The 24,011-nt window shown below is 41.4% G+C and overlaps 1 protein-coding gene across 2 annotated transcripts in view; it reads right to left on the bottom strand.

Moving 5' to 3' along the window:
• The window catches only part of POU6F2 (POU class 6 homeobox 2), a 475,740-nt gene that overhangs the window by 255,142 nt on the left and 196,587 nt on the right, over positions 1-24,011 (bottom strand). For both annotated transcript variants that reach the window (XM_072760041.1, XM_072760039.1), the window contains 2 exons: positions 3,505-3,596; positions 198-426 (listed from right to left, as the gene is read on the bottom strand). In XM_072760041.1, the coding sequence (XP_072616142.1) occupies positions 198-426; positions 3,505-3,596 (321 nt within the window). The remainder of the gene's footprint in view (positions 1-197; positions 427-3,504; positions 3,597-24,011) is intronic.

The following is a 24,011-nucleotide window of genomic DNA, read 5'->3' as shown; positions in this document are numbered from 1 at the left end:
ACTGATAAAGTCCATGGCTTGAGTGAGCCTGGGATTCACAGACAACTTGAAACTTTGCTACCTACACGAGCCTTCCATCTCTTTGATAGTGGGAGCTGCTCAATACCACATTCACCAATGGGGGCATCTGAGCACTTCAGAGAACACTGGCCAGGGGATAGAGCCCTTTGTGGCACATGGAGACAATGGTTGGTTACCTTGTAGATTTTGCAATGGTAGAGTCATAATGCCTCCAGCTGCAGCTGCTGCTACCAGCCCTTGGATGTTGGTGAGATTCGCGGTAGGCAGTGTGAGGACCAGTCCTTGTTGTCCTCCTAGCTGTCCAGCCATGTTGAAGGGGATCAGGATGGGCTGGTTGAGGGCCGGTGTGCCCCCCGGCATCACGCCAGCGACAGCGGAGGCCAACTGTTGTGCTGTCAGAAGTGGCTATAAGGAAACAGATAATCCCAGCTCACTTTCCAGTGGAACCAAGACATGGCCTTTCAGAGCATTTTCTTCTAGGGCCCTAGGTCTTCTAGCAGGGTCAGAAGTTTCCTGAACGAGTAGCAAATAAACATGCTCTATTCCAGAATGAACCAGTAGAAAAAAAATGGAAATCCCATTTCATTTACATCTTTGGAAAATTTCATTTGCTTTGGGTTTCTTTTGAGGAGCTCAAATACCTTTAAAAGTAATACCCTTACACTTATGTTATTCTTCCAATGAATTTCCGTTTGATCTTAACCTTACATATTTGAAATTCTTTGCTAATTTGTTCTGTGCTGTTCCAGAAAGAACTCATTGGCATCAGAGGATTGGGGGGGGGCGGTGATCTAAGTAGCAGTAAAATAATGTTTTTATTTATTAACTTAGCAAAAATAAAGTAAAAGGTTTACAGCATGCTGGTAGGTCTCTAGTGACATCATTATGTGGATTTAGGATGTATACACAATCATGAAGTCTTTTGGAAGGCAATTTGGAAATCTATATCAAGAGCTGCAGAAATATTCAACCCCTTTTGACTCAGAATATACTCCTGGGATATAGCCTGAAGATATCATTCAAAAAGACAAAAGATAAATGCATGAAAATATGCATTACATGTAAAAATATATAAATGTTGAAAAATATTTTGTTATAGTATTAAACCCAACAAGATATTATGCAGTCTTTAAGGTGGATCATTATTTTGACACTTCTTTAGAAAAATAGGAAATGTTTACAATATGAGAATACATGAAATAGACTGTATAATCATTAAGCAACGATAACAAAATCATTAAAATGGTGAAATTGTGTATGTATATTAAGAGTTCTGAAAAAAACTAGAGAAAACCAAAAATACTTGAGGTGGATAAGTCAGAAAGCCTTTTAATGCTGTCTCTTGCTATTTATTGTTCTTTGCTCAGTTCATGCAACGTTAGAAACACAGGTCTGTGTCCAATGTTTATCCAATAGCCATTGTTTGAGATAGAAAGGCAGCCTCATTGATGGTGTGCACTTTGGGCACTAGATATATATGAGCATGGATGTGGGCTCTTCACCAGGGTGACATAGGAGGGATTCCGGCCCTGGCCGGGCCAAACCAAATGACTGGAAGGGTCATTGGTCTTACAGTTCTCAATCCAGGACTTGCATAGCACCCTTTTGGGAACCATGAGAGACATAATGCCATGTCCATTCTTTCTTCTTTTCAATACAAAACTCTTATTGAAGGGTTTCAACTTTTTTTTTCTAAGGAAGCATGATTCTAGAAAATAAAAGGTAATTAAATATAGGCACAATACAAAGCCCAGTAAATTCTAGCCAGGCACTATTCTTATATTGCTGTGTGTGTATTAATGCAGTTGGCCTACCAATGAGATAGAGAGATTAGTAACTTCCCAAAGTCCTGTATCTGGTGGGTGTGGGGGGGTTCATGTTAAGGCAGGCTGTTCCAGAGCCCATGGTTCACCCCTTTCTCCCTATGCCCTCTTAATACACGGAACTGATTCAGAGAATTGGGCCTGCTCTATTTGAAGATGAGGGGAGGAGGGCTGAACTCACTCTTTGGCCGTTGCTCACAGTTCCTTTCAGGGAAGCCTCTGAACAAGTCTTGGGACACTCATGCAGCCTGGTTTTAGACCACTCAGAGTACACAGGCTTAGCTCCTAATGTATCTGTTAGACTCTACTAAATTCACACAACATAATTGCCTTTCTTTTAGAAAAAATAATCAAGTTACATTAAAGCACAAAAAACTATATTTTTTAGGAGTAAGTACAAAAGTGTAAACTGGTCCTCAACTCGCTGATGTTCTATCACTGTAGTGATATCATGATAAGAGCGGAGGCAAATGGCTGATTCTCAGACCACACAGGTCACAGATCTGGGGGTTTGGGCATGTAGTATTTTTTAAAATTGAATTCTCAGGGTTAGAGCAGGGCATGCACTCTCTAGTTTGTCAGAGTGCCTACCATGTCTCACTGTCTGGGTCTGTTATGCACTTATCTGAGGTGGAGGCATGAGTTTGTCACCCCTGGTATGTTCCCACACATCCACATGCACATGCACACACATGCAGACACACACAATGTCACAAGCATGAAATTAGAGAAGGCATAGCCGGAAGATGCCAGTTTCTGAGATTTCCAGTAGAACCCTCTCTGGGCTTCCAGGGCCAAGCAGACCCCTCCCCACACTTTCTGTCCTTGAGGACCGAAGCATCCATGCCCTGGGACAGACATTAGGACCTGAGACCACAGGGACACTGGAACAAAAGTGAAGGCCAACTCAAGCTCTAAACTTGAGTCTTGAATTGGTGAGCCCTGAAAGTGCTGAAAGTGATTCATTTGCAGGAAAAGCAATGAAGCAAAAGTGAGAGACAGGTTCATGTATCCACTTCTTTTCCCCAAAAAAGCAAGTGAGCTCCAAAAGCTTCCCACTAAATACCAGAGGTAAAACAACAGCAAAGAGCCCAACTCTTGTAATTGTGTTCTACATCTCCATATAACCACACCAGGCTGCAAAAAACAAATATTGGACTTTAAAAAATAATGAATGTATTTCTTTATTAATGCAAGAGCTGCATGTGATGTACAGTATTGTCAAACCCAATAAGCTGAACTTGCATTAAAATTGCATTAACTTTTTTATATTAAATCACGTCTTGTATTTCAAAAATGGCTATAGTAAGGTTGAAATAACTTAATTTTCTTCATACTCCAGTCATTAAAGTTTTACTTTCTTGAAAACTGCATGGTAACCAAGGCACAATGGTAGTGGGTAAAAAAAAAAAAAAAAAAAAAAAGTTTCCAAATGATTAAAACCAACATTTCCTTTAAAAAAAGAGGAGTTCTGCAAACATTTTTTTCCTTGATGATATTTAATAAATAATGCAGTCATACAGTTTCCCCTGCAAAAATTTATCACCATATTTGCTCTGTTGGAGTTGATTGGATTTAGCTCATTATTATTTATTTGGTTATTTATATGGTTAAAGCAGCTTAAATGCAGCCGAATGGAAAGCAGTTGAGAGATACTGACCTGCGGCCCAACCGGGAAAGTGGGGTGGGTCTGACTGGCCTGGTGTTGGTCAGGAGTGCCTGGGTCTGATAAAGCCGGGTTTCCTCTGGCCCCTGGAATTCAAAAGAGAAGTGCTCCCTTTAATATAAGATCCAGCCCAGGGAACTGCCCATGACCCCATTTTCCTGTGATGTCACATAACATTAAGGTACAGATGACACGCTGGAGTGCTTTATCAATAGCTCCAGCGCTCAAATCACTTGTCAACTGCATAAATTATGCTAACGGATATTCAGGATGGCCAGTCATTCTGGGACACGGAGGAGGCTGTGACGGGACAAATGACACCATCATCAGTCGCCCTAATAGGCTTGCATGATCCATCAGTTTGTGCGGTGTGTGCCAACGCGCTACGCGGGTGGGAAGTCGCATCCTTTATGCACAGGCGGGCAACAGCTAATCTAATTTCCCAAAGCCTGAGAACGCATGATCTCAGACATGACCGAGTACATCTATATTACCCCTTCCTAGGGCTCCATACCCTTAAGCCTCTTCTCCATACACAGGGCCAACACCAAATATTAGAATGTGTTTTCTTAAAGACAGCTTTTTTCCATGTCACTGTACGTGATATCCTGGAAAGCATATGGATCTCCCAAAGCAAGTTTCTCTGGCGCTCCCTGAAACAGTGGGAATCCCCCACTCACACCGGGGAGCCCCACTGTGCTATTCGAGGAGCACAGCTTACTTCCTGTGCTGGAATCCCATCTGATGCCAAAGCACAAGAAGTGAAATCCCACCCAAACAGCAAGTCTTGCAAATCTTCTGAAAAGGTGTAGTTTCTGTGTGTGTGCTTGTGTGCTTTGTTCCAGGACAGACTGGGGCAGGGAGTGTAGAGGCGGCAACCATAAACAGAGGAAGAGGTAAACATAAAAAATAAATAAATAGAGCCAGCTGCAGTTTTTGAGGGGTTTGACTCCGTAGCTTTTGTTTTCTTGGTGGTTGCAATCCAATTCCAAGCCATCTTTAACGAGATCCTCTTTCCTGATGTTTGTCCTATGAATAGCAAGTGGAAGACAATTCAAACCCTGTTTAGTGGCATGCCATGGACGACCAAGAAAAAAAAGATATGCTTCTGTCACGCTTATAAATTTTAAAGAAGGTATTATTGGCTCATTTAAAACACATTCTTCTATATATTCTCCAAAGGGACAGACTTATAAATAATGGAAATGTGGAAAAAATATTTCAGCACATTAAACTACAAATAAAATTGACTGCTACATATTATTCAATTGACTTCTATCTCCACTGCGATGTGTCAATCATAACAGCATTTTATAATAGGATTAAGCAATAAATGTGCAAAACCATTATGCAGAAATCTGAAAATCTGATTAATTTGTAATATTTTTTTTGTGCAGAAAGTCAAGAATGGACATTGCTTGGGGAATACTTACAAGCATTCTATTGAAATTTCTAAATTGATTTGGAACAAACTAATAAAAACACAGACTTGCTGACATTTTATAAAGTGAATTCTGTCAAAATATGTTTGGCATTTTAATGATTACTGTCATTTAATAACAAGGGTAAGATGACCCATCAAAAGATGCCAACAATTTCCTCATAATGTGCACAAGACCTTCCTTCTAAATTTTTTATATGCGATTTACTCATTATGCTTGAGTAGCAGAGCACTTTAAACAGTGCTACTAGGCAGGGTGAATCTCGTATTTTCTGTTCTTGTATCACCAAGTCCAATTTTGCCTTAAAATTCTCAGCAAGGCTTTGTGTGCTTTCACAGAGCAAAAACAGGTCTCAAAGTGATACTTTTGGTCGTTTAGGTATATTCACAAATAGCTAAGAATCCACTTTGGTTTAGTTTGTGAACACACTTTAAAATTTGGGGGTGGTGGCCCCATACTCATTGGGCACGGATCTTTACACCAGACTGTGAAGAGAGCCTTACAATACATAGGGAATGAGAAAATTCCTTCTATACAATTAAAACATAAATACATCTCAATTTCAAAAATTACTATGCTGTGCCAGGCCCTCCCACTTTGAATTTTTTTTTTCATGTGAACCAGGCCCCCTTTTTTGAGCTCGTTCTTAACACTATACCATTGTAAGGTTTAGGCCCTGTCCCACACAGGTACTGTGTCGACAGGATCGTGTTGTTTGTTGCCTGTAATTTACACAGATCACATTTGTTTACAATTTATTCTTTGTTGCTGGAGGCCCTCAGCAGCACATGGCAGCTTGTTTTGAGGCTGGTTATTCTCAAAAACCATGTTCGGTGCAGTACGGGGCAATTCCACACAATTTCACGTGTAAAATGAAGTCTTTCACAGGCTTTAGAGGAGATTATGTATGCTCTCCTGCCTGGATCAAAAAGTAATGTTTCTTCTTAATGCGCATCTCCATTTTCCCCAAACACATGTATCATGCTTAACCTTGTAGGACCATAAACTAATCTGTCTGGTCGGAAGGCAGCTCCCGAATCAGGGGCCTTCTCAGAGCCAGAGGGGGAAAGCCAGCAGTCAGAATGAATAAATGACGTCGGCTAAGGGTTTCCAAGAGATTGGGAGCAGCACGTAGCTGTGTGTTGGCAGAGACTTGGAGGTCACCTATTTCCATGGCCACGTGAAAACATAAACAGGCTGGGCGGCTTCCTCCTGACCAGGATCCTAGGAAACACGGTACCCCTTTGTAGATCAGGGTTGTCCAGAAAGCTCTCTGGGGCCTATTCTGAGTGTCATAATCTGTACTTCTCAGGCAGCGCCCCGGAGCCTCTGTGGAGCCGGGACAGTGTCTGTTCCCCGCGCCCAGTCCCTGCGCGCTGGCAGGTCATTCAAACTGACCGAATCTTCACTCAATGGAAATAGGGGTTTGGCTTTTCATTTGGGGTTGGAGGAATTTCCATAAGATGGGCATTGGCGTCCACTTGACTACTTACTATGGTTTCATACAAACCTTGGGAAACACCTTTAAATTATTAGCTTATTGGCAAATTCTACCTCGATTCCAAATTAGGCACTAAAGGCAGTTTGTTGTCCAGGTTAAAAGCAAGGGCTCTTTTACACCGCGAACCCTGCCTGGGTCTCAGTTTATGCCACTTAACTAGGTGTGTGAACTTGGACTTGCTTTCCAACTCCTTTATGCATCAGGTTAGTCTCTTAAAAGTTCGAGATGATAACAGTGCCTCCCTCCATAGGGTTGCTGTTGTACGGATTCCATGAGCACATATATTTATAAATTTCGCAGGCCGGAGCCTGATTGCGCTAATTCTGTTGATTGCTATTACTTAATAAGATTCCATGTATTTTTAATATATTTAATATTATCTGATTTGCCCATGACACTCACCTGCCCCAAGTCCACTCAATGCATACTCCTGTCCCTCTCTCTGAGGGCGGTCCATGTTCCCTCCCATGCCACCCTAACTGCGTATTCTGTGTCATTTGACAAATGTATGGAACTGATCTGTAAGAGCCTACAAATCTATAGGTTTGCATGTATAATGCTTCTTTTAGTCCATGGTAATGTGACCAGGAAATACGACAAAATGATATTTGGAAACAGCTTCAAAATTCTCATCCACCAGGGCTTAGACCAGTAGTTCCTACTCAGATCTGAGAATCAGAACCGTTCGTGGAGCTTCTGGAACACAGAGGTTCATGTCGCTCACGAGGCTACTGACGGGACAGCTCAGGAGTGGCAGTGGCTCACGAATGTTCTATAAAACCCACTGGGGGTTGAGGATGACGCAGGGGCAGCGGTGGGGTAGCTGGCACCCACACAACTTTGGATCTTCTTTGCACTGGGGAACCACACATGATTCATTCTGTGAATGGCAGACGAGGTACCAGCTGGCACTGTCCCCTTGCCTTCCAAGTGTCTTCACCTGCAGCGTCCTTCCCTCTTAGGCTGGTTGACTTCTAGCTTGGTGACGCCAAGAACCATCTCAGATGCATCAAATGTGTAATTAGGATTTGTTCACAGGTCACTCAAGGAGTGTGAAAATGGATTTTAAAGGGATTATAATATAAAATTTTAAATAGCTATATAATAGGAGTCAATTCTCTGTAGATACAGGGACCTCCTAGTGTAAGCCTGATAAGGAAAGGACAGGTCATAAAAGGTGAGACCCTGAAAGACTGAGCAGGAGTTATGCTCAGACGCAATTTCTTTTTAATTGCTGAAATGCCGGCTTGTCAGAGCTCTGGTTCATTCCACACCATCTTTCCTGTGATGATCTCACATCTGAAACCTGCAAAGCTGCCTGCAGACCCCTCTGCTCCAGAAGGATCAGACTATCTGCAGAACAGAGGGGGCGGGGCCCACAGACCCTGTTCTCACCCTTTGGTGCCTCCCTCAAGGCATAGCCTTGAAAGTTCCACCCTCCCACCTGCTCAAGGTGGGAGCTCCTGAACAACCACCGCTGTGTTCCTTATATCAGGTTCACTTTCTCTTGCAAATTCTTCTTCTCATTCTCATTCTTCTTCTTCTTCTCTTCCTCCTCCATCCCTCCTCTCCCGCCCTTCCTCCTCTTCCTCTTCTTCGTACAATGTGTTTTCATTAACTAAGGCAAATCAAAGCTTGACACCACCCAGTTCCTCTACAAGTAAAAAAGGTATGCAACCTAGTAGTGTACTAAATGCTCCCAGCCCCACCCGCCCATCCCCCAGCCCTTTTGGGACTTTTCTAAATAAGACATTTTAAGAAACAAATATAACATATTTAATCTCGAGAGAGTATTCTCCTTTCTGGAGCCTTATCCCATTCCCTTTGCGGAAGAGGATATGAGGCCAGAATAGACTGAGAAGGAACCAGAATCGCAAATATGAATTGTTCATTCAGAATAAACCAACTCCACTTTCTCCCACGTGCTGAGCATCCCTCCCACGTTCAGAGCATAAGGTTCCCTTGTTAGTGACCAATGCATTTTTAACAAGCGGGTCTCTTTAGAGATAGAATTTGGGTTTCTGTCCTCTATGCTTTGGCACAGACATAATCACATGAAGGTCACAGGGATCTTTCAGCTTCTTCTGGTGTTTGGAACTTTCTTACCCACTACTGGCAGTTTTCACCAGCCTGTGGGGTGGTGCAAAGATTTCTTGCATCTAAAGATGGACAGTTGAATGCATTATTATTTCATGTTGGGTATGCAAAACCAGCCAAGCAGAGCAGAGGCCCCTCTAAATTATACTTTCCTTTCTTTCAATTTCTTCAACATTACTAAATGCCAAGAAGGGAGTGGATGTGTCTATAAAAATCTTTTTTGGCCACTTCCACTGTTTGCCACTGCTTTTGCCAGTTGGGATTTCTTTAGGATACTGGCCACACATGTATTTATGTATAGAACACTACCCTGACTCTTGGTGGAATTGGAGACTCTGGAGTAATAAGCTACACTTGAAAATTAAATGTTCATTCATTCACATAAGAGTTTGTGTGTTTTTGCAAACCCTGTCGATAAGCAGTAGTGACTTCACTCATTGAAGCCTGGAGAACAGAGTTCTGACGAAATTCATGTGAAAAATGACTTTCTTTATTCTCCTAGCAGGTGACTTCCCCGGCCTTTAGTGGAGGGAAATCCAGTTCTCTCTGAGGAAGGGATGTAGGTGCTCAGTGGTCTTCAATACTGATATTTATTTACAGGCTACACATATGTATGAAAAGTCAAAGGGAGATTTGAGATATCTAGATAAAATATAACAAGATATCCTGATTTGGACTCAATTATCTGAAGATGTTTTTGTAATATCTACCAGAATTATTCAAAAGTTGTTTCTGTTCTACATGTAGACTTTGTCTATGTATGCTGTAGAATAAAGACATTTTTTCCTTTCTCAGAATTTACTGAATCTCTTTCAGGTCTTCCTGCAACAATTTTTTTTAACCATTTGTTTTCACATCCACCTAATAAGAGCAGAGCTGAACTCCTGTGATAACTAGGCCAGTAAAGGACTCCACTCCTGTAAATGCTTCCTCCCAGAAAAGAGATAAAAAAAAAGAGTCACCAAATACACGTAAGCAAAATTCCATGACATACTATTGGCATATAGAGAGCTTTGTGGTATGGATTATTCCTTGAGTACTGCTATATCCACAAAAATATAAGTTCTTCTGGGGCAAGATTCTTTCTAACTCAACTTTGCATCTCCTGAAAGCCAGCTCTTTAGCATGTACTGTATGTACATACATATATATGCATGTATGTGTAGGTATGAAAATATGCATGAATGTTGGTGTTTATGCGTGTCGCAGTGAGTTGGTATTTTTAAAATGATGGAGATATGTATCAAAGTGAACTGAAACCATTTAGACACAGATTTTAAACCACCTTAAAATGGTTCACCTAATTTTTAAGTCAACACTGTTTTCAACTGAAGGATGAACTCTTTGCTCTCAACTGATTGATAGGACTCTGGTACAGCCCATGGACAACAAGGTCAAGTATACCCCATGCTTCCATGCCTATCTATGGAGCTTCCTCCTTTCATGCATCATCCATGCTTAACCCTACACCAGGGCCTGCTACAAAATTTGTGGGGCTCAGTGCAAAATAAAAATGCAGGTTCCTGGCATGAGACTGGGAAGTCAATCTCCTCTTTCCCAAGGCTGCTGTTCTAATCCGTGGCATGTGGGTGGACCCACCAGATTGCAACCTCCCTGCTGGGATGAGCAAAACCCCTGGATCAGGGGTAGGTGGGAAGCCTCCACTGAGTTGTACACTGAGCATATGACCCTCTCTGCCCCTGACCCAGCTCCCCCCCAGGAAAGGCAGAAAGAACTGAGCAATGGCCATGGTCGGCTTCCAGGGTTCTTGGAATGCCAGGGGCAGGGAGCAGGTCCTGGGGAGGTGAAGAGGCAGTGGCTGGACTGCCCAAGGCTCTAAGCCCCCATCCACTCATATGCTTTTGTTCTCCCATCAGACTTTACTTAGAAGACACAATTTCAAAGGTAAATTATTAAAAGTTGCAAGACAGTGGCCTCAGAGCACTTGTCTCCACTTCAGAGAGACCTGTGTGCCTACACTGGCTGCCAGGTCCTGCTCACTATCAGCTCCCGTTGAAAATTTTGGGGTCACTAGTTTTCTTTCAAGGGACTTCCCAACAAAGGGTCCTCAAATTTTGAAAGTTGCACCTAAAGCTACACTGGGAAGTCATTTTTCCAACTCAATACATATTTTTGAGAATAATATTTGTGTCTGCAGAGGAATCTAGATACGGTCTTTTTCCCCAACAAGAAATTGAACTTACAAATCATCAGTGCATCTATTAGACATCCCTACCAATGCTCACAGAAATATGCCATGGGTAGAAAATTAAGATAAAACATTGCTTTGTCTTCTATAACTTCTCAGTTCCCTAGGGGGAGGACAGGGCATGAATCCCTCAAAAGTGAAACCATGTAGAACATGCTACCTATCTTTTATTTGTAGACCTAGCTTTCTAAAAGAGTACTTTCTCTTTAAAAAAAACCCCCACCTTTCTCTTCTGACTGGCTATTGGACCATCACCAAGCTTGTCGGCAAGTGGACATGATCTAAATGCTCCAGGGCAATATAAGTAGCCTATTGATTTAAGTTCTCCCACATTAGCTACTTATGGTTCAACATGCAAGAATGACTAAGAACTGACTTTAAATATGCTTGAAAAATGATCAAAGAAGTTAAAGAATCTGCTTTAAAATTTTGGTACACACATCAGTGAAAAGTGTGTGTGTGTGTGTGTGTGTGTGTGTGTGTGTGTGTGTGTGTTTGGAGTGGGAAGATGAGGCCAAAACCAGTGAAGCTAGTCCACTTTTTCTCACCTAACCCCTGTGCTGTAGCACTGCGGCATTCAAGTGGTAAGGGGTGGAAGTCGTTGTAGTTCTTATAATATCCCATCCTCTAGCCTCTTCTAGTGATATTTAGGTTTGTTTTCGAATATCTGCAAGCCTCTCCTTGCGACCTACAGACCTAGGGGGCTGGCCCATCAAAAGTCTCATTAGGAGATTTTTAAACTTTTCTAGTTTATCAAAGCTTTTAGCTGAGCAGCCCGACACAGAAACCTGGAAACTCAAGCTTGAAAGGGAGAGAGGGTGTCATATAGAAATTGCTATGCCATGGTAACACGCCCCAGATCCTGGCTCAGACCAAAGTTTCATGGAAACTGCAGTGGTGGATCATCCCCCTCTTCTCCTCCAGGACCATAGATGCCTTCCAGGGGCCTGAACACTGCACACACACACACACACACACACCTTCAGCTGCAAGGAGGCTGCTGATCTGATGTTCAGAGCATGCTTTAACCATGAGTTACAACAGAATAATTAATTATTTAACCTGGAGATGGTGGCCTCTGGGTACAGTCGCTTCTAATCAAATACACGTGGTACAAGATCTCAGAGACCACCACCCCACCAGTGTAGAAACTGTGGTCTTCCATCCACCTGCAGTGGCTGCATTTGTGATGGCAAAGATCAGCTGGTTGGATAATCACAGACCACTGACTTTCCCAGACTCTGAGATGTCACAGAGCAGTCAAATTAAAGGAGCACGTTAATAACTGTGTGAATAGGAAGATCTTAGCATTTAATTTTGCCAAGCAAAAATAGCTTCAAAAACTGCCATGAACTGTCATTATCAGTCTACAAAGGCATTTTAATGTCCCTCTCTGACCCCGAAGGTGTATTTACATTTATTTTTTAAAAGATTTTATTTATTTGAGAGAGAGAGAGAGAGAGTGCACAGGCGAGCACAGGCAGGGGGCAGGAAGCACAGAGGGAGAGGGAGAATCAGGCTCCCCACTGAGCAGGGATCCTGAAGAGGGGTTCCATTCCAGGATCCCAAGATCATGACCTGCGGGCAAGACAGACACTTAAATTGACTGAGCCACCCAGGCACCCCATGGGTGTGTTTATATTTAAAGACAATCCTTTAAATAGAAAAATATTTAGCGTAATGAAAAACTCACTACATTGGAGTATTTTTTTTCATTTTCTCTTTGAATAGTGTCTATTTCGTGTTAGGGGACACTGGTCTGTCACAGAGCACTGGGGAGCTTCTCGTTGGCATGGCAGGGTTTAAGGAATCAGCATCCCACTACCTATCCTCCTCCAGAAACAAAATATGTCTGGCAAATGCTCTAAAAATGTTTCTTCTTGAAATAACTAATCCTTCTTTTCCCTCAATCCTTATTTTAAAGACATTGATACAATTTTCTTTCCATAAAGTTCTATGTGCTAAGCAAATACATTAATTTCTTTATTTATGTATTTATCAACCCTTACAATAATCCTAAATGTAAGTTTATGATTATTATGTCCATGTAACAGGAAACTAAACTTTATAGCGGTTAACTCACTATTGTATAACAAGTAGATGACAGAGAGGTGACCATCTCCCAGGCCATCTGGTCAATGGAAGGCCCATGTCTTTGTCAGCTAGACTAACCACTGCTCAAATACTTTATAATAGCTAGCATTTACTGAATTCTTAGTGAGAGCCCAGACATTTTGCTCAGTATTTTATATACATTTTCTCACTTAATCTCCATAGAAGCCCTGTATTATCAGGATGATCATTCCTATTTTACAGATGTGTAACCTAAGGTTTAGACAGGTTAAATAACTCACCTGTGGTCACACAATTAATGAGCAGTAGCATCAGGATTTGAACCCAGTTCTATTAGACTCCAAGGCTACACTACCTTATACATCAAATGCAAATGTTTTAGGGAGGCAGAATACAATAGATCCCCAATGCCATGATAGAAACCATGTTTTTCAGATATTTTCCTAGTGGAACTTGGCTTTTGGAGACCTCTATGTTCCAGATCTGGGAAAGTGGGTAATGAAGGAGTGGAAATGGTGCATGATGGGAGGAGGGTGAAGGCTGGGTCCCACCAGACATAAACTTTATTCTGTGCCCCACTTTTTTCCCAGACAAACTCTGACAAATTCCTAAGAGATAAACACCCCCATCTTCCTTAAAATAATGTTCTTAATAAGCCAGCTACGCAACAGCTGCATTCTTAGGGTCTCCATTCTCAAGGCACGATCTCTGGGCCAGCAGCATCAGCATCGACAGGGACCTTGATAGAAAGACACATCTGCAGGTCCCTGCCCATCCAGGTTTGAGGTCCACCGAATCACAACCTGCATTGTGACAAAATCCCCAGTTAATTCACACCCACAGTAAAGTGTGAGAAGTACTGGTTTTGAGTTTTTAAGTCCTTCCTGCCTTCCCTACAGTCCCACTACCTTCCTTCTTTTCTTCTTCTTCCTTTCTTGACCCCTCATCCCTTCATTCCTTCCTTCCTCTCTTGTCCCCTCATCACTTCCTTCCTTCCTTCCTTCCTTCCTTCCTTCCTTTACTTGGGTGGCATTTAAGCACAAATATACGCCAAACACCTAACTTTCGTCAGACACTCTCAGGGAGACTGTTATATCCTATTTCACAGAAGTCAGGGCAGGGACATGTTGGAACGTAGCAGAAGACACTCAAGAGGACTACTCTGTCACAGTAATAACCCTCGACAACTCCTCACCCGCCCCCCCAACCCATGGGAGGACTTCCAGCAGAGAAGTTCACAGCAGGAAGAGCAGGTGTTACATTCTTAAAGGGAAGCATATTTATCCTTTTTAAAATACAACAAAACTGATGCCAAATGTAGCCCAATATTCTTGCTCTGTGATTTATGGCAATTTTCCTGACACTTTCCCCTTCCGTACCCACATCTTCGCTTTTCCATTTGCGAGGATCCATGAAGATAAGAGTCTGGCCTATCCATTTCAGTTATTTACTCTCCGAACACCACATTCTTTGCAAAAGAAGCCCGAGTACCACTTTAAAAGAGGGGAAATAAAAATTTTAAATCTCTTAAAGCTGAAATAAAACCGCATTTCTATAGATCCTCCAAATGGGTAGCATTTGCGATCACTCTTCCGTGCAACTCAAGATTGGTGGAAGTGGGGTCATGCAGAACTCAGCAAAGCACAGGAAGGAGGAACTCCCAGAGGAAGTGCATCACCTGCAATTGTAGAGTCACCCCTAGTTAGCAACCCCTCATGGTAACGGAGCCTCTGTGACAAAACTGCGGGAAGAGACGGGTGTTGCACAGCTCACTGTGAACAAGGTACTATGTGCTACCAAACCTTCTTCGGAGAAGGGGTAATGAGACCTTGCAACTGTAATATGATTAAGTGGGTCCAGAATAGAAAATGCAAATTCATGTCCCATCAATAGATCGTTGGTTAGATGTTTTTCCCTCCTGACAGTTGGTTATAAAAAACCAAGCAGCCAAACATCTAGTCCGATTTATGTGTCCATGACCATTTTTCTCTCACTTAGTCTATTTATCTCTTAGCATTACTGTAATTGAAAGAGTATCTATTGCTAAAGGATGCTATTAACTTAAGTGCATTCATAGAGTGTTATATCACTAATAGACTTAGGTCATATTCTTTTATCCTTTTAGCAAAGCATTATTTTGTTGTCCTCTTGTTCTGAAGATTTTGTTTCACTTACAGTCAAATAGAACAAAAGCTTCATAGAACTTGTTCAGACTGTTCTTTATCATTATTTTCACTCCATTACATGACAGTATCAAATGCGTGGCAATTTTTATTTGTTATGTTAACTTCTTTTTGGATCTGTATCAGAGCTCTTAATGTAAAAATGTGCCTCCCAAACATGACTCGGATTCAGATAAGAACTGTAAGGTTCTAAGTCCAAATACTTTTAAGATCTACTTGTTGAATTTACATTTGACTTGAGAATGGTTATGGTCAGAACTGAAATAAGAAACAGAGCAAACTGCTGGCTATAATTGTGAAAAGGAGAAATAGTGAAAGAAAACATGTGCCGTCATTTGAAAATATATACAGGATTTCTTCAAATCCAGGATACTACTGATGTATAACTCATGAGTATTTTATGTGTCACCAAGAAAGAAAAAAGCTCCCAATTAAACCACGACACACCACTGATTATAATCCACATCCCAATTTTTATTCCCAAATCTTCCTTTTAATATATCATACTAAAATATGGGGGAGAAGTTGTGTTTCTCCAAATGAATTAAATACATTAGTACTCATTGGCTTTATATAAGTCTGGCACATGCCATAGAATAAACTGGAAATTTCACATACAATCTTTAAATATCCTCAAAATTTGGTGGGTTAGGATTTATGAGTGGAATATGGTAGTTGGATAAAATTCCTTATTTAGAATCGACAAATTAAATCAAGAAGGGATCCCAGGAAGATTCTAGCAAAAGATAACAGTCATAAGGCATCAGGCAAGAGTCTGGCAACATACTAAGATATTCTACATGTCATCTCCTTCAGTCTTCATACCACCCCCATGGTATTAGAATTCAGGCTCTGAAAATTTGAGTAATTGATCCAAACCCACAAAACAAGAAAAGAATGAGGAGAAGCTGGGATTCAAACTCTTATCTGGTCAAGTTTTTGTGTATTTTAAACCCGAACCTGTATCGTAAGCAACTCTTTGGCCATATGCTAATCTAAGAATGTATATAATGATGAGTGTTTAGATATGTCAGTGCTTCAGCAAAGACCACCGTGTAGTTGAACTAATTTTGATTTATAGACTCATTGGAAGGAGGGACAATGCTCACCATGGAAGCTGAGAGGCATCATAGTAGGAAGGTGTTAAAAGGATGGCTCAGAGGCTTTGGGCTTATGTCAGATGATTTGGGAAGGTTCAGGGAAGTGGGACTTTGCTCCAGATTGGAAGTGGTGGCAATTTTATGATTGAGAGTTTTCACAAGTCTTGAAAAAGATGGGAAAGACAAAGTTGTCATTGGTAGGAGCACAGTATTGACTCACTATAGCCAGAATGGGTGAGGATTTGGTCATTTTGTAGTCTGGACAATGTTCTCATATTTGTCTGTCTTCAGACATGATTATGGGGTGATCTTGGTTTTGTCCTGACCCATCATGGTCAGAGTGGTCCTGTTCTATGTTGTTATTCTGTGAAATTGTTTGTGGTCAGGAGGTGAGTGCCAGACCAGCTCTTGGATGCTGGGGTTGCTTTTTTCTTCCTCAGTTGAAAAATATTACTTTCATTTTGAGGATGGATCCCAAAAAAGGTACAGGATGTGGATGATGCTGTTTAATGCTAATTATAAAATTTTTGTTCAGGAGAAATGTTTGGGGAGGAGGGCTTTCTCCCAGAAGTATCTGCTCAAAGCAGAACATCTGATAAGTTTCTGATTGGCCTGTCTGACAGTTTCATCTCTCGGGGGCGGGGGTTGGGGGGTGGTTAGGAAGCAGGAAGTGGTATTTTTATATTCAGTCTAGACTGAATTCTGAGCAACAGGGCTATGCTGACGTAACACGATCCTTGGGATACTAGGACTGTATTTCTAGATGGTTTATTTTTCAAGAACAGAAATGTGGAGCAGAGTCAGATGTGTATAGAAAAATCAGATTCTGAAAAATGCAAGAATGATCCCATACGTAGAACTCATAAAAAGAAGGAAACAGGTGTCTTTAAAAATAATATCCTGACAACTCAATGTGGCATCAGAATGATTTATGTTTTTAGCTTTGCCTCACATGTGCTATCGGTGTGACTTTGGGTAAATCAGTCAACCTCTCCGATTTTAAGTTTCTCCAACTTTAAAATGGGGATAGTAGTAGCACCTGCATTACAGTTATGAAAGTGAAAACAGAATATTGAATAGAAAGAGCCTAGCACAATAGTAAATGCTCAACAATGTTGGCTGTTAAGGTCAGTTATTATTGGAGTATTGTTACAAATGATCTAGATAAAGAAGGAAAGGAAAACGTGTGGCCACGAAGGACACCCTTTATTGAGGAGACATGTAAAATCAGACACATGCAGCCAATGTTTAAGAATGAATTCAGGAATGGGAAAAACAGCACAGGAAGAGTAGAGAACGAGAATTCTTTCTATATTTAAACTGTTACATCTACAATTTCCTTTGAGATCCTGTCCAGTATTTCTCAACAGCACACCTCCCACAGGTCCCCCAAAATTCAGCGCCTCCTCTCTCAAAAGCTCCAGTTCCTCCCAACTGCACGATTCCCACTCATGTTCGCCCTTCTAATCACACGTGCTCAAAATAAAAATCTCTACATTCCCTCTGCCTCTGAGCCCCGGGGAGGGATCTAACAGGGCCACGAGAGCCTGACGATGGGGAGCACAAGCTCTGAAATCAGATTGCTCGTCTCTACCACTTACGAGATGTGGCACCTCAAGCAAGTTGCTTAATCTTGCCCGGCTCAGTTTCATCATCTGTAAAATTGAAATAAAAATGGTACCTCCTTCAGAAAGGGAGGATTAAGTACACTAATCCACCCAAGGAAGTTGCATAATCACCCTTTCTGGCACCTAGTAAGCACTCAGTAAATGTGAGCTTGCTCCTCTTTACCATTGCAAGAGGCCCGGCCCTGGGGGTCCCGCTGCTGGGATCATCGCCCTGTACAGAGCAGCAGCCAGCACTCCCTTAATGTGGGGAACCTGGTCACAGCTGTGGGATTTGACAACATGCTGAGCATTGCTCAAACAAGGTCAACGCCTCAAGGGCAGAGTAGAGCCCACAGGTGGGAAAGGAACACAGAGGCAGGAAGGAGCAGCCCCTGATAGCAACCTCCCCTCGTGGTTTTTGCAAAGGCTCCATGGGCAGCAGGATGGCAGGCACTGCTCATGGTACAGACGCAAGGGAGACAGAACTCAGGACAGGAGTACATGCAGTCACGTGGGACCCGTCGTGGAAAAGAATGAAAGACATTATACTTCTGGAGCCACAGGCATGATTTTCAGGGCACTATCTGGCAGGGATGGCTTTGGCCAAAAACTGGCTCAGATTTACCTAGGAGTCTACACACAAGCTGGGGTGGTGTTGGAATGTGAGTCCAAACCAGAACTTGGCTCCAAAGTAGGGCACATAAGCACAGATGTGTGCACACAGGTGGACTCAGAAAATAAAGTCCAAATAAATATTTAAGGACCAGGTAGGCCAAGCCACCCAGGAGGTGGCAACAGCCTTCACGGGTAAGCAAGTGGCAAATGATTGCTTAGCACCCAGCTTGGATGCCGTTTGTATTTTCTACTTTATTTTTTTATTACTTGATTTTATCAGGGTAAGAACACTTTACATGAGATCTGCCCTTTTTAATAAATTTTTAAGTGCACGATATAGTATTGTTAACTATAGGCACAATATTGTGTTTACAGAATTTATTCATCTTTTTTTAAAAAAAGATTTTATTTATTTATTCATGACAGACACAGAGACAGAGGCAGAAACATAGGCAGAGGGAAAAGCAGGTTCCCTGAAGGGGAGCCCGATGCAGGACTCGATCCCAGGACCCCAGGATCACGCCCTGAGCTGAAGGCAGATGCTCAACCACTGAGCCACTTAGGCATCCCCCGAATTTATTCATCTTATTTACCTAGAACATTATACCCATCCAACAGCAACTCTCCTCTTCTTCTCTGCAGCTCCTGGCAACCACCATCCTACTGTCTGTTTTTTGAGTTTGACTATTTTAGGTACTTCACAGAAGTGGAATCATGCAGTATTTGCCTATGACTGGCTTCTAGCCTAATGTCCTTCAGGGTCACCCATGTTGTATATGGCAGCATTTCTTTCTTTTTTGAGATTGAATAGTATTCAATTTTATGTAAACACCACATTTTCATTATTCATTCATCCACGGCTGGACATTAGGTTGTTTCCGTATCTTGGCTATTGTGGACAATGAGTTATCATCCGACACCTGTTAGGTTAGCTATTACCAAAAAGGAAAAAAAAAAAAGATTAAAAAATGTTGGGGAGGATGTGGAGAAACTGGAACCCTTGTACGCTATTGGTGTGAATGTAAAATGGTTTAGCTTCAGGGAAAATAGTAAAAAAAAAAATCCCTCTTCTCAAAATTAAAAGTAGAACTGCCATCTGATCCAACAATCTCAATTCTGGGTACGTTCCCAAAAGAATTGAAATCAGGATCTCAAAGAGATCCTGTCCTATGTTTATTGCAGTATTATTCACAATAGCCAAGATATGCTTGCATTTTGTTGCAGGTACCCTTTTATCTGTATGTACTTGGTCTCTGACCCTTGCTCTGTGGGGGAGCTGTTCTTGGGGGAACTCCAAGAATCTGGCCAACACCTGTGTCTGAGTTCCAAGATCACAACCAACTGTGAATGCAAGCCACCTCATCCGAAAATGGTGATGCTAAACAACCCTTTGATTATTCATGGTTCATGATATTAAGTTTTTGCTAGGTGGGGGGTATTTTGCAAGATGCTAGGGACACATAAAAAGGATACTGTATCATCCCACTTCTCACTGTTTAATTAATTCACTCATTCTCAATAAATATTTACTGAATGATGACCAGGCATGATTCCCAGGCCTTTGGGGCTTACAGCTAGCACGGAAGCTATGCATTAGACTAATAGTTAAATAAAGAATTTTTTCAGGAGGCCCCCTGAACCAGGCTCTAGGGAACTGTAGGGAACGAGGAGCAGTCCCTGGATATTCCTATTTCCACTGGTTGCCCTGTCAAGAGAAGACATTTGGGAATACTTGATCCTATTCCTATCAAACTTTCTTTGAGATGTGTCCTTCCTGTTAAAAAACCTAAAGCCTGGAAGAAAAGAAATACAAAGCCTGGAATATAATCATAATGTCTTGTATGATTGAAAAGGAAGTTTAAAGACCTGGATCCTTTAAACCAACCATCTCCAGTGACAGCTTTCCAGTGCTGGCAAAAGGAGTAACAGTTCAGCGGCTCTGTGGGGGATCTGATTACCCCCAAGATTATTTTCTGCATATTTTAGCTGGGCCAAGACTCCTGTCCTCATTTCATTCTTGCTCCTTTGCCTGGAATCCTTTCTTCTCCGTAGCCTATTGCAATGCTGTTCTAATGACCGCAGGCAGGTGTGTGAGGGCCCATCTGCAACTTCCTTAGGTAACAATGGATAAACATCAGCTCGAGAAACCCCAGGTCTATATTATTTATGAAGCAGCCATTCTCCTGTAAATAACCCAGTTGTTAAAATGATATGTATCTATGTAATTGAGTCTTCTGTATACAAATAAATAAGACTTTATTGCAATGTCAGAAGTTAACAGACCAGTCAATAAAATCAATAACTCACTTTTTCTTGCTTATATATCTAACTTTTCTCCACCTTTCCTATGTCCTCTGTTTGTTCTGGTTACATATTACCACTCACAAGAAAATACAGCTCTGTGCTCTGCTTATTAAGTGGTAGATGGAGGGGAGGTGGCAAACAAAGGGAAAAAGAAAATCTGAGACCTTCTACACATGCAGTGTTTTGGGTTTCATGTGTATTTATTTAAGGATTCTAAAGAGTGCAGATAGTTCTAAGAGGAGTGCCCTACTGAGGGCACAAGTAAATCAGGTCACAGCCAAAGGCTTGGTGGCTGTCCAAGCCAGTATTGCTATGTCCCCTACCTGCTGTCAAAACAGCCCTGCTGGATCAGAACTGCACTCTTTTGCAACCATGGCTAAAGTTCCTGTCAGCATTTCCCTTGTAAATCCCCAGTTTTGAGAAGTTGGTATTCAGCTGGAAAAATGTGTTCTGCATAAACCTTAGCATGTACTATCTCTGAAGTAGGGAAGACGTTATCTGGAGTTGGTAGCTTATTTTTTAAAGCAATTTGCTTAATTGATTTGGCCGTTGTTGAGCTCACTAAAAGAGCTTAGAAGGGCTGCTTGATATTTTTTTGTGTGTGTTACTTAAAAAATCCAATTAAACAAATTGGCATTGATCCAAATTTTCTGCACCTGAGGGGGGAAAGATAACCAAAATGAAGAAAAAGAAAAATTAATGGATGGGGGTCACTCTAATCTTCATGATGGTTCTATTGCTGTGCAAATAAGTCTATGATTTAGTGGCCCATTTGCATGGACCAGTTTGTCCTCTCCCATGGTCTAGATAGATATATGAAATTGTCCCTCATTATTATCTATCAGAACGGGACTGGGACTCTGGAGAAAGGAGGCCCCTGGCATATATAAGACTTGATGGGAGAATGTAGGTGTCATCCTGGACTTACAGCCTTTTATCAGGTTGGGTGGAATCCTACACTTAGTGGTTTTATATTAAGAAGATGGTAGTGTTCATACTTTGGCTTGGAGCATGAAATAATAATTCAGATTTGCATAGCATATTCTGTATTATAATAATAAGGAATTATCTTCATCATGGTGGATGATGAATAGCACTGCCAATTTTTAAATTTACTTTTTGGCAAGGTAGGAGAAGGTAGTTATAGGAGAAGGTAGTCTACAAGAACTCTTGGCATCCTTGGGGCCGAGAAAATGTGGACTTATCGGTCTAGACAATAATGTTAATGGCTACCAAGCCAGGTTACAGAACCCATAATTTTCCTCACTGTATTTTTCCTGTAGTAAAAAATTCAAGTTTGAGTATAATGCGTACAAAGTGCCTGTGGACATGTTGATACGGCCAGATGCTCAAGAAGGAGGGTCTAAGTGTAGACACGAGCTCAGGAACAATCAACAACATAAAACCATAGAGCCGATAACTCCCAGGACAAGTGCGTTAGAAGAGCAGTGACTTAAAGGTGCAATTTTGGGGAATAGCAACAGTTTGTGATTGCAGCAGGGAAGAAGAGCCCAGGAGTCAACCAAGGGGAGAACTCAGGGTTCCAAGTCATTTAGTGGCCGGGGAAGGAAAGATTTCCTTCCTTCAAGGCAGAGGATGGTGCCTTGATCATCCCAAATGCTTTGTGGGGTAATAAGAGAAGAGAAAGACATCTACTAGACTTATAAATACAGGGTTTTTTTGTAAAATACATTAATACATACTAGCTATTTAAAATATTATTTAGAAGAATAGATGCTAACATGAGCACTTTCATTGGAATACTGGAGATTTAAGGCTGCCTTTCAGCAAGTGGAGGGACGGACAGGAAGTGAAATAGACTACGCGTTTAAATAGAACTATCTAACAGATAGTTAGATTGGTGATTTTCAAAATGTAGGGTATAGTTTTAGTGGGATGTGAAATAAGTTTAGTGAGTTGCAATCAGCATTTAAAAAAAAAAACCCACAATAGTAAAGAATATAATAGAATAGAGTAGAATAAGACAGAAATAAATGTTTGGCACATATTAAGGGCAAGTATTATTTTAAGAAAATCTAGCCTTGATTTCATTTATGTGTGCAACAAGTCCTAAAATGAAATGTGTTGCATTTTGTACTGTAAAATCAAAGTTAAAAAATTTGAAATCTTCTGGATTAAAAAACAAAAAAGTTTGGAGTAAAAGTGTGTTGTTTTTTTTTTTGAGTGCTTAAAGAAGGTAGAGACTAAAGCCTTTTATAATCTGAGTACAAGGAGATTGAAAAAGAAGAGATTAAAAAAATAGTAAGAAAGTTGGTACTAGTAATGGAATAAGGACCTCATGGAAATGGGAGGGAGGGATGGACTCAGAGCTCATGTCTGGTGCTGGCTTTGAACAAGCAGCGGGAAAACTCACTCTCGGCACGAGAATGAAAGAGAATGAGTGTGTTTGGTTGAAGCAGGTGGAGATGCAAGCTGATAATTTCAATTGTCTAAGTGAAGGTGAACATCAGCACATCTGATGTGAGAGAGGTAGGAATGGCTTGATTCAAGGGGGTAACTGGAGATGCTCTACAGAGCCAGTGAAAGCAATGGGGACCTGAGCTCTTTGTGAACAAGTAATAGGACAGGTTAAAGAAATTGCCAGTTTTGTGTGGTTCCAATCTGCAGAGCCATATGTTTGTGTGATAAATCAAATAGTGGCCCCCCAAAAGATATATTTACCTCCTAAATCCCAGAAAATGTGAGTGTTGCTTTTTGGGGGTAGGAGAATAAGCATGGTAGGAACAAGGGTTGAGAAATGACCTGAGAATGAGGCCAAGCTCAGCCCATGAATTTTGAAATGGAAGAGTGCCGGGTGACCATAGAGTTAGGTATGAGAATACATATCTTCAGAGAGGAGATGATGCCCAGTAGCATGGAGAGGATCAAAGAATGTTGCCATCAATAAGAGAAACAACATCTGTAGTATATCCCAGAAAATTAAGGTTCTTAAAGGGATACAACAGAGAAGTAATGGTGTATCACTTTTGGGTGATGCTATATTACTGAACTGAACTACTGATGCCCTAGTGTAGAGAGGAGACAAGAATGAGCAGTCTCTACTTGAAAGAATTGTAAAGAAAACCATGCCCACGGTGGACAGCCAAGTTTCTTTTAAAGCCATAAAGCACAGAATGCTTTCTGCAAACAGAACACTTATTCTCAATGTTGGAAGGGGATGCACATTAGAATCATATGCATACCTTCACTCTACATGCTTAGGACCCAGCCCCAGAAATTCTAGTCTAATTGTCTAGGGTGGAACTAAGGAATTAGTATTATTTATTTATTTACTTGTTTAAATATTTTTGTTTATTTATTTCAGAGAGATAGCGTAAGAAGGGGCAGAGGTAGAGGGAAAGAGAGAATC

This window comes from Vulpes vulpes, chromosome 5, assembly GCF_048418805.1.
Source record: "Vulpes vulpes isolate BD-2025 chromosome 5, VulVul3, whole genome shotgun sequence".
Lineage (NCBI taxonomy): Eukaryota > Metazoa > Chordata > Mammalia > Carnivora > Canidae > Vulpes > Vulpes vulpes.
The sequence above is the reverse complement of the archived record's forward strand: the minus strand, read 5'-3'. Positions and strand labels throughout refer to the sequence as shown.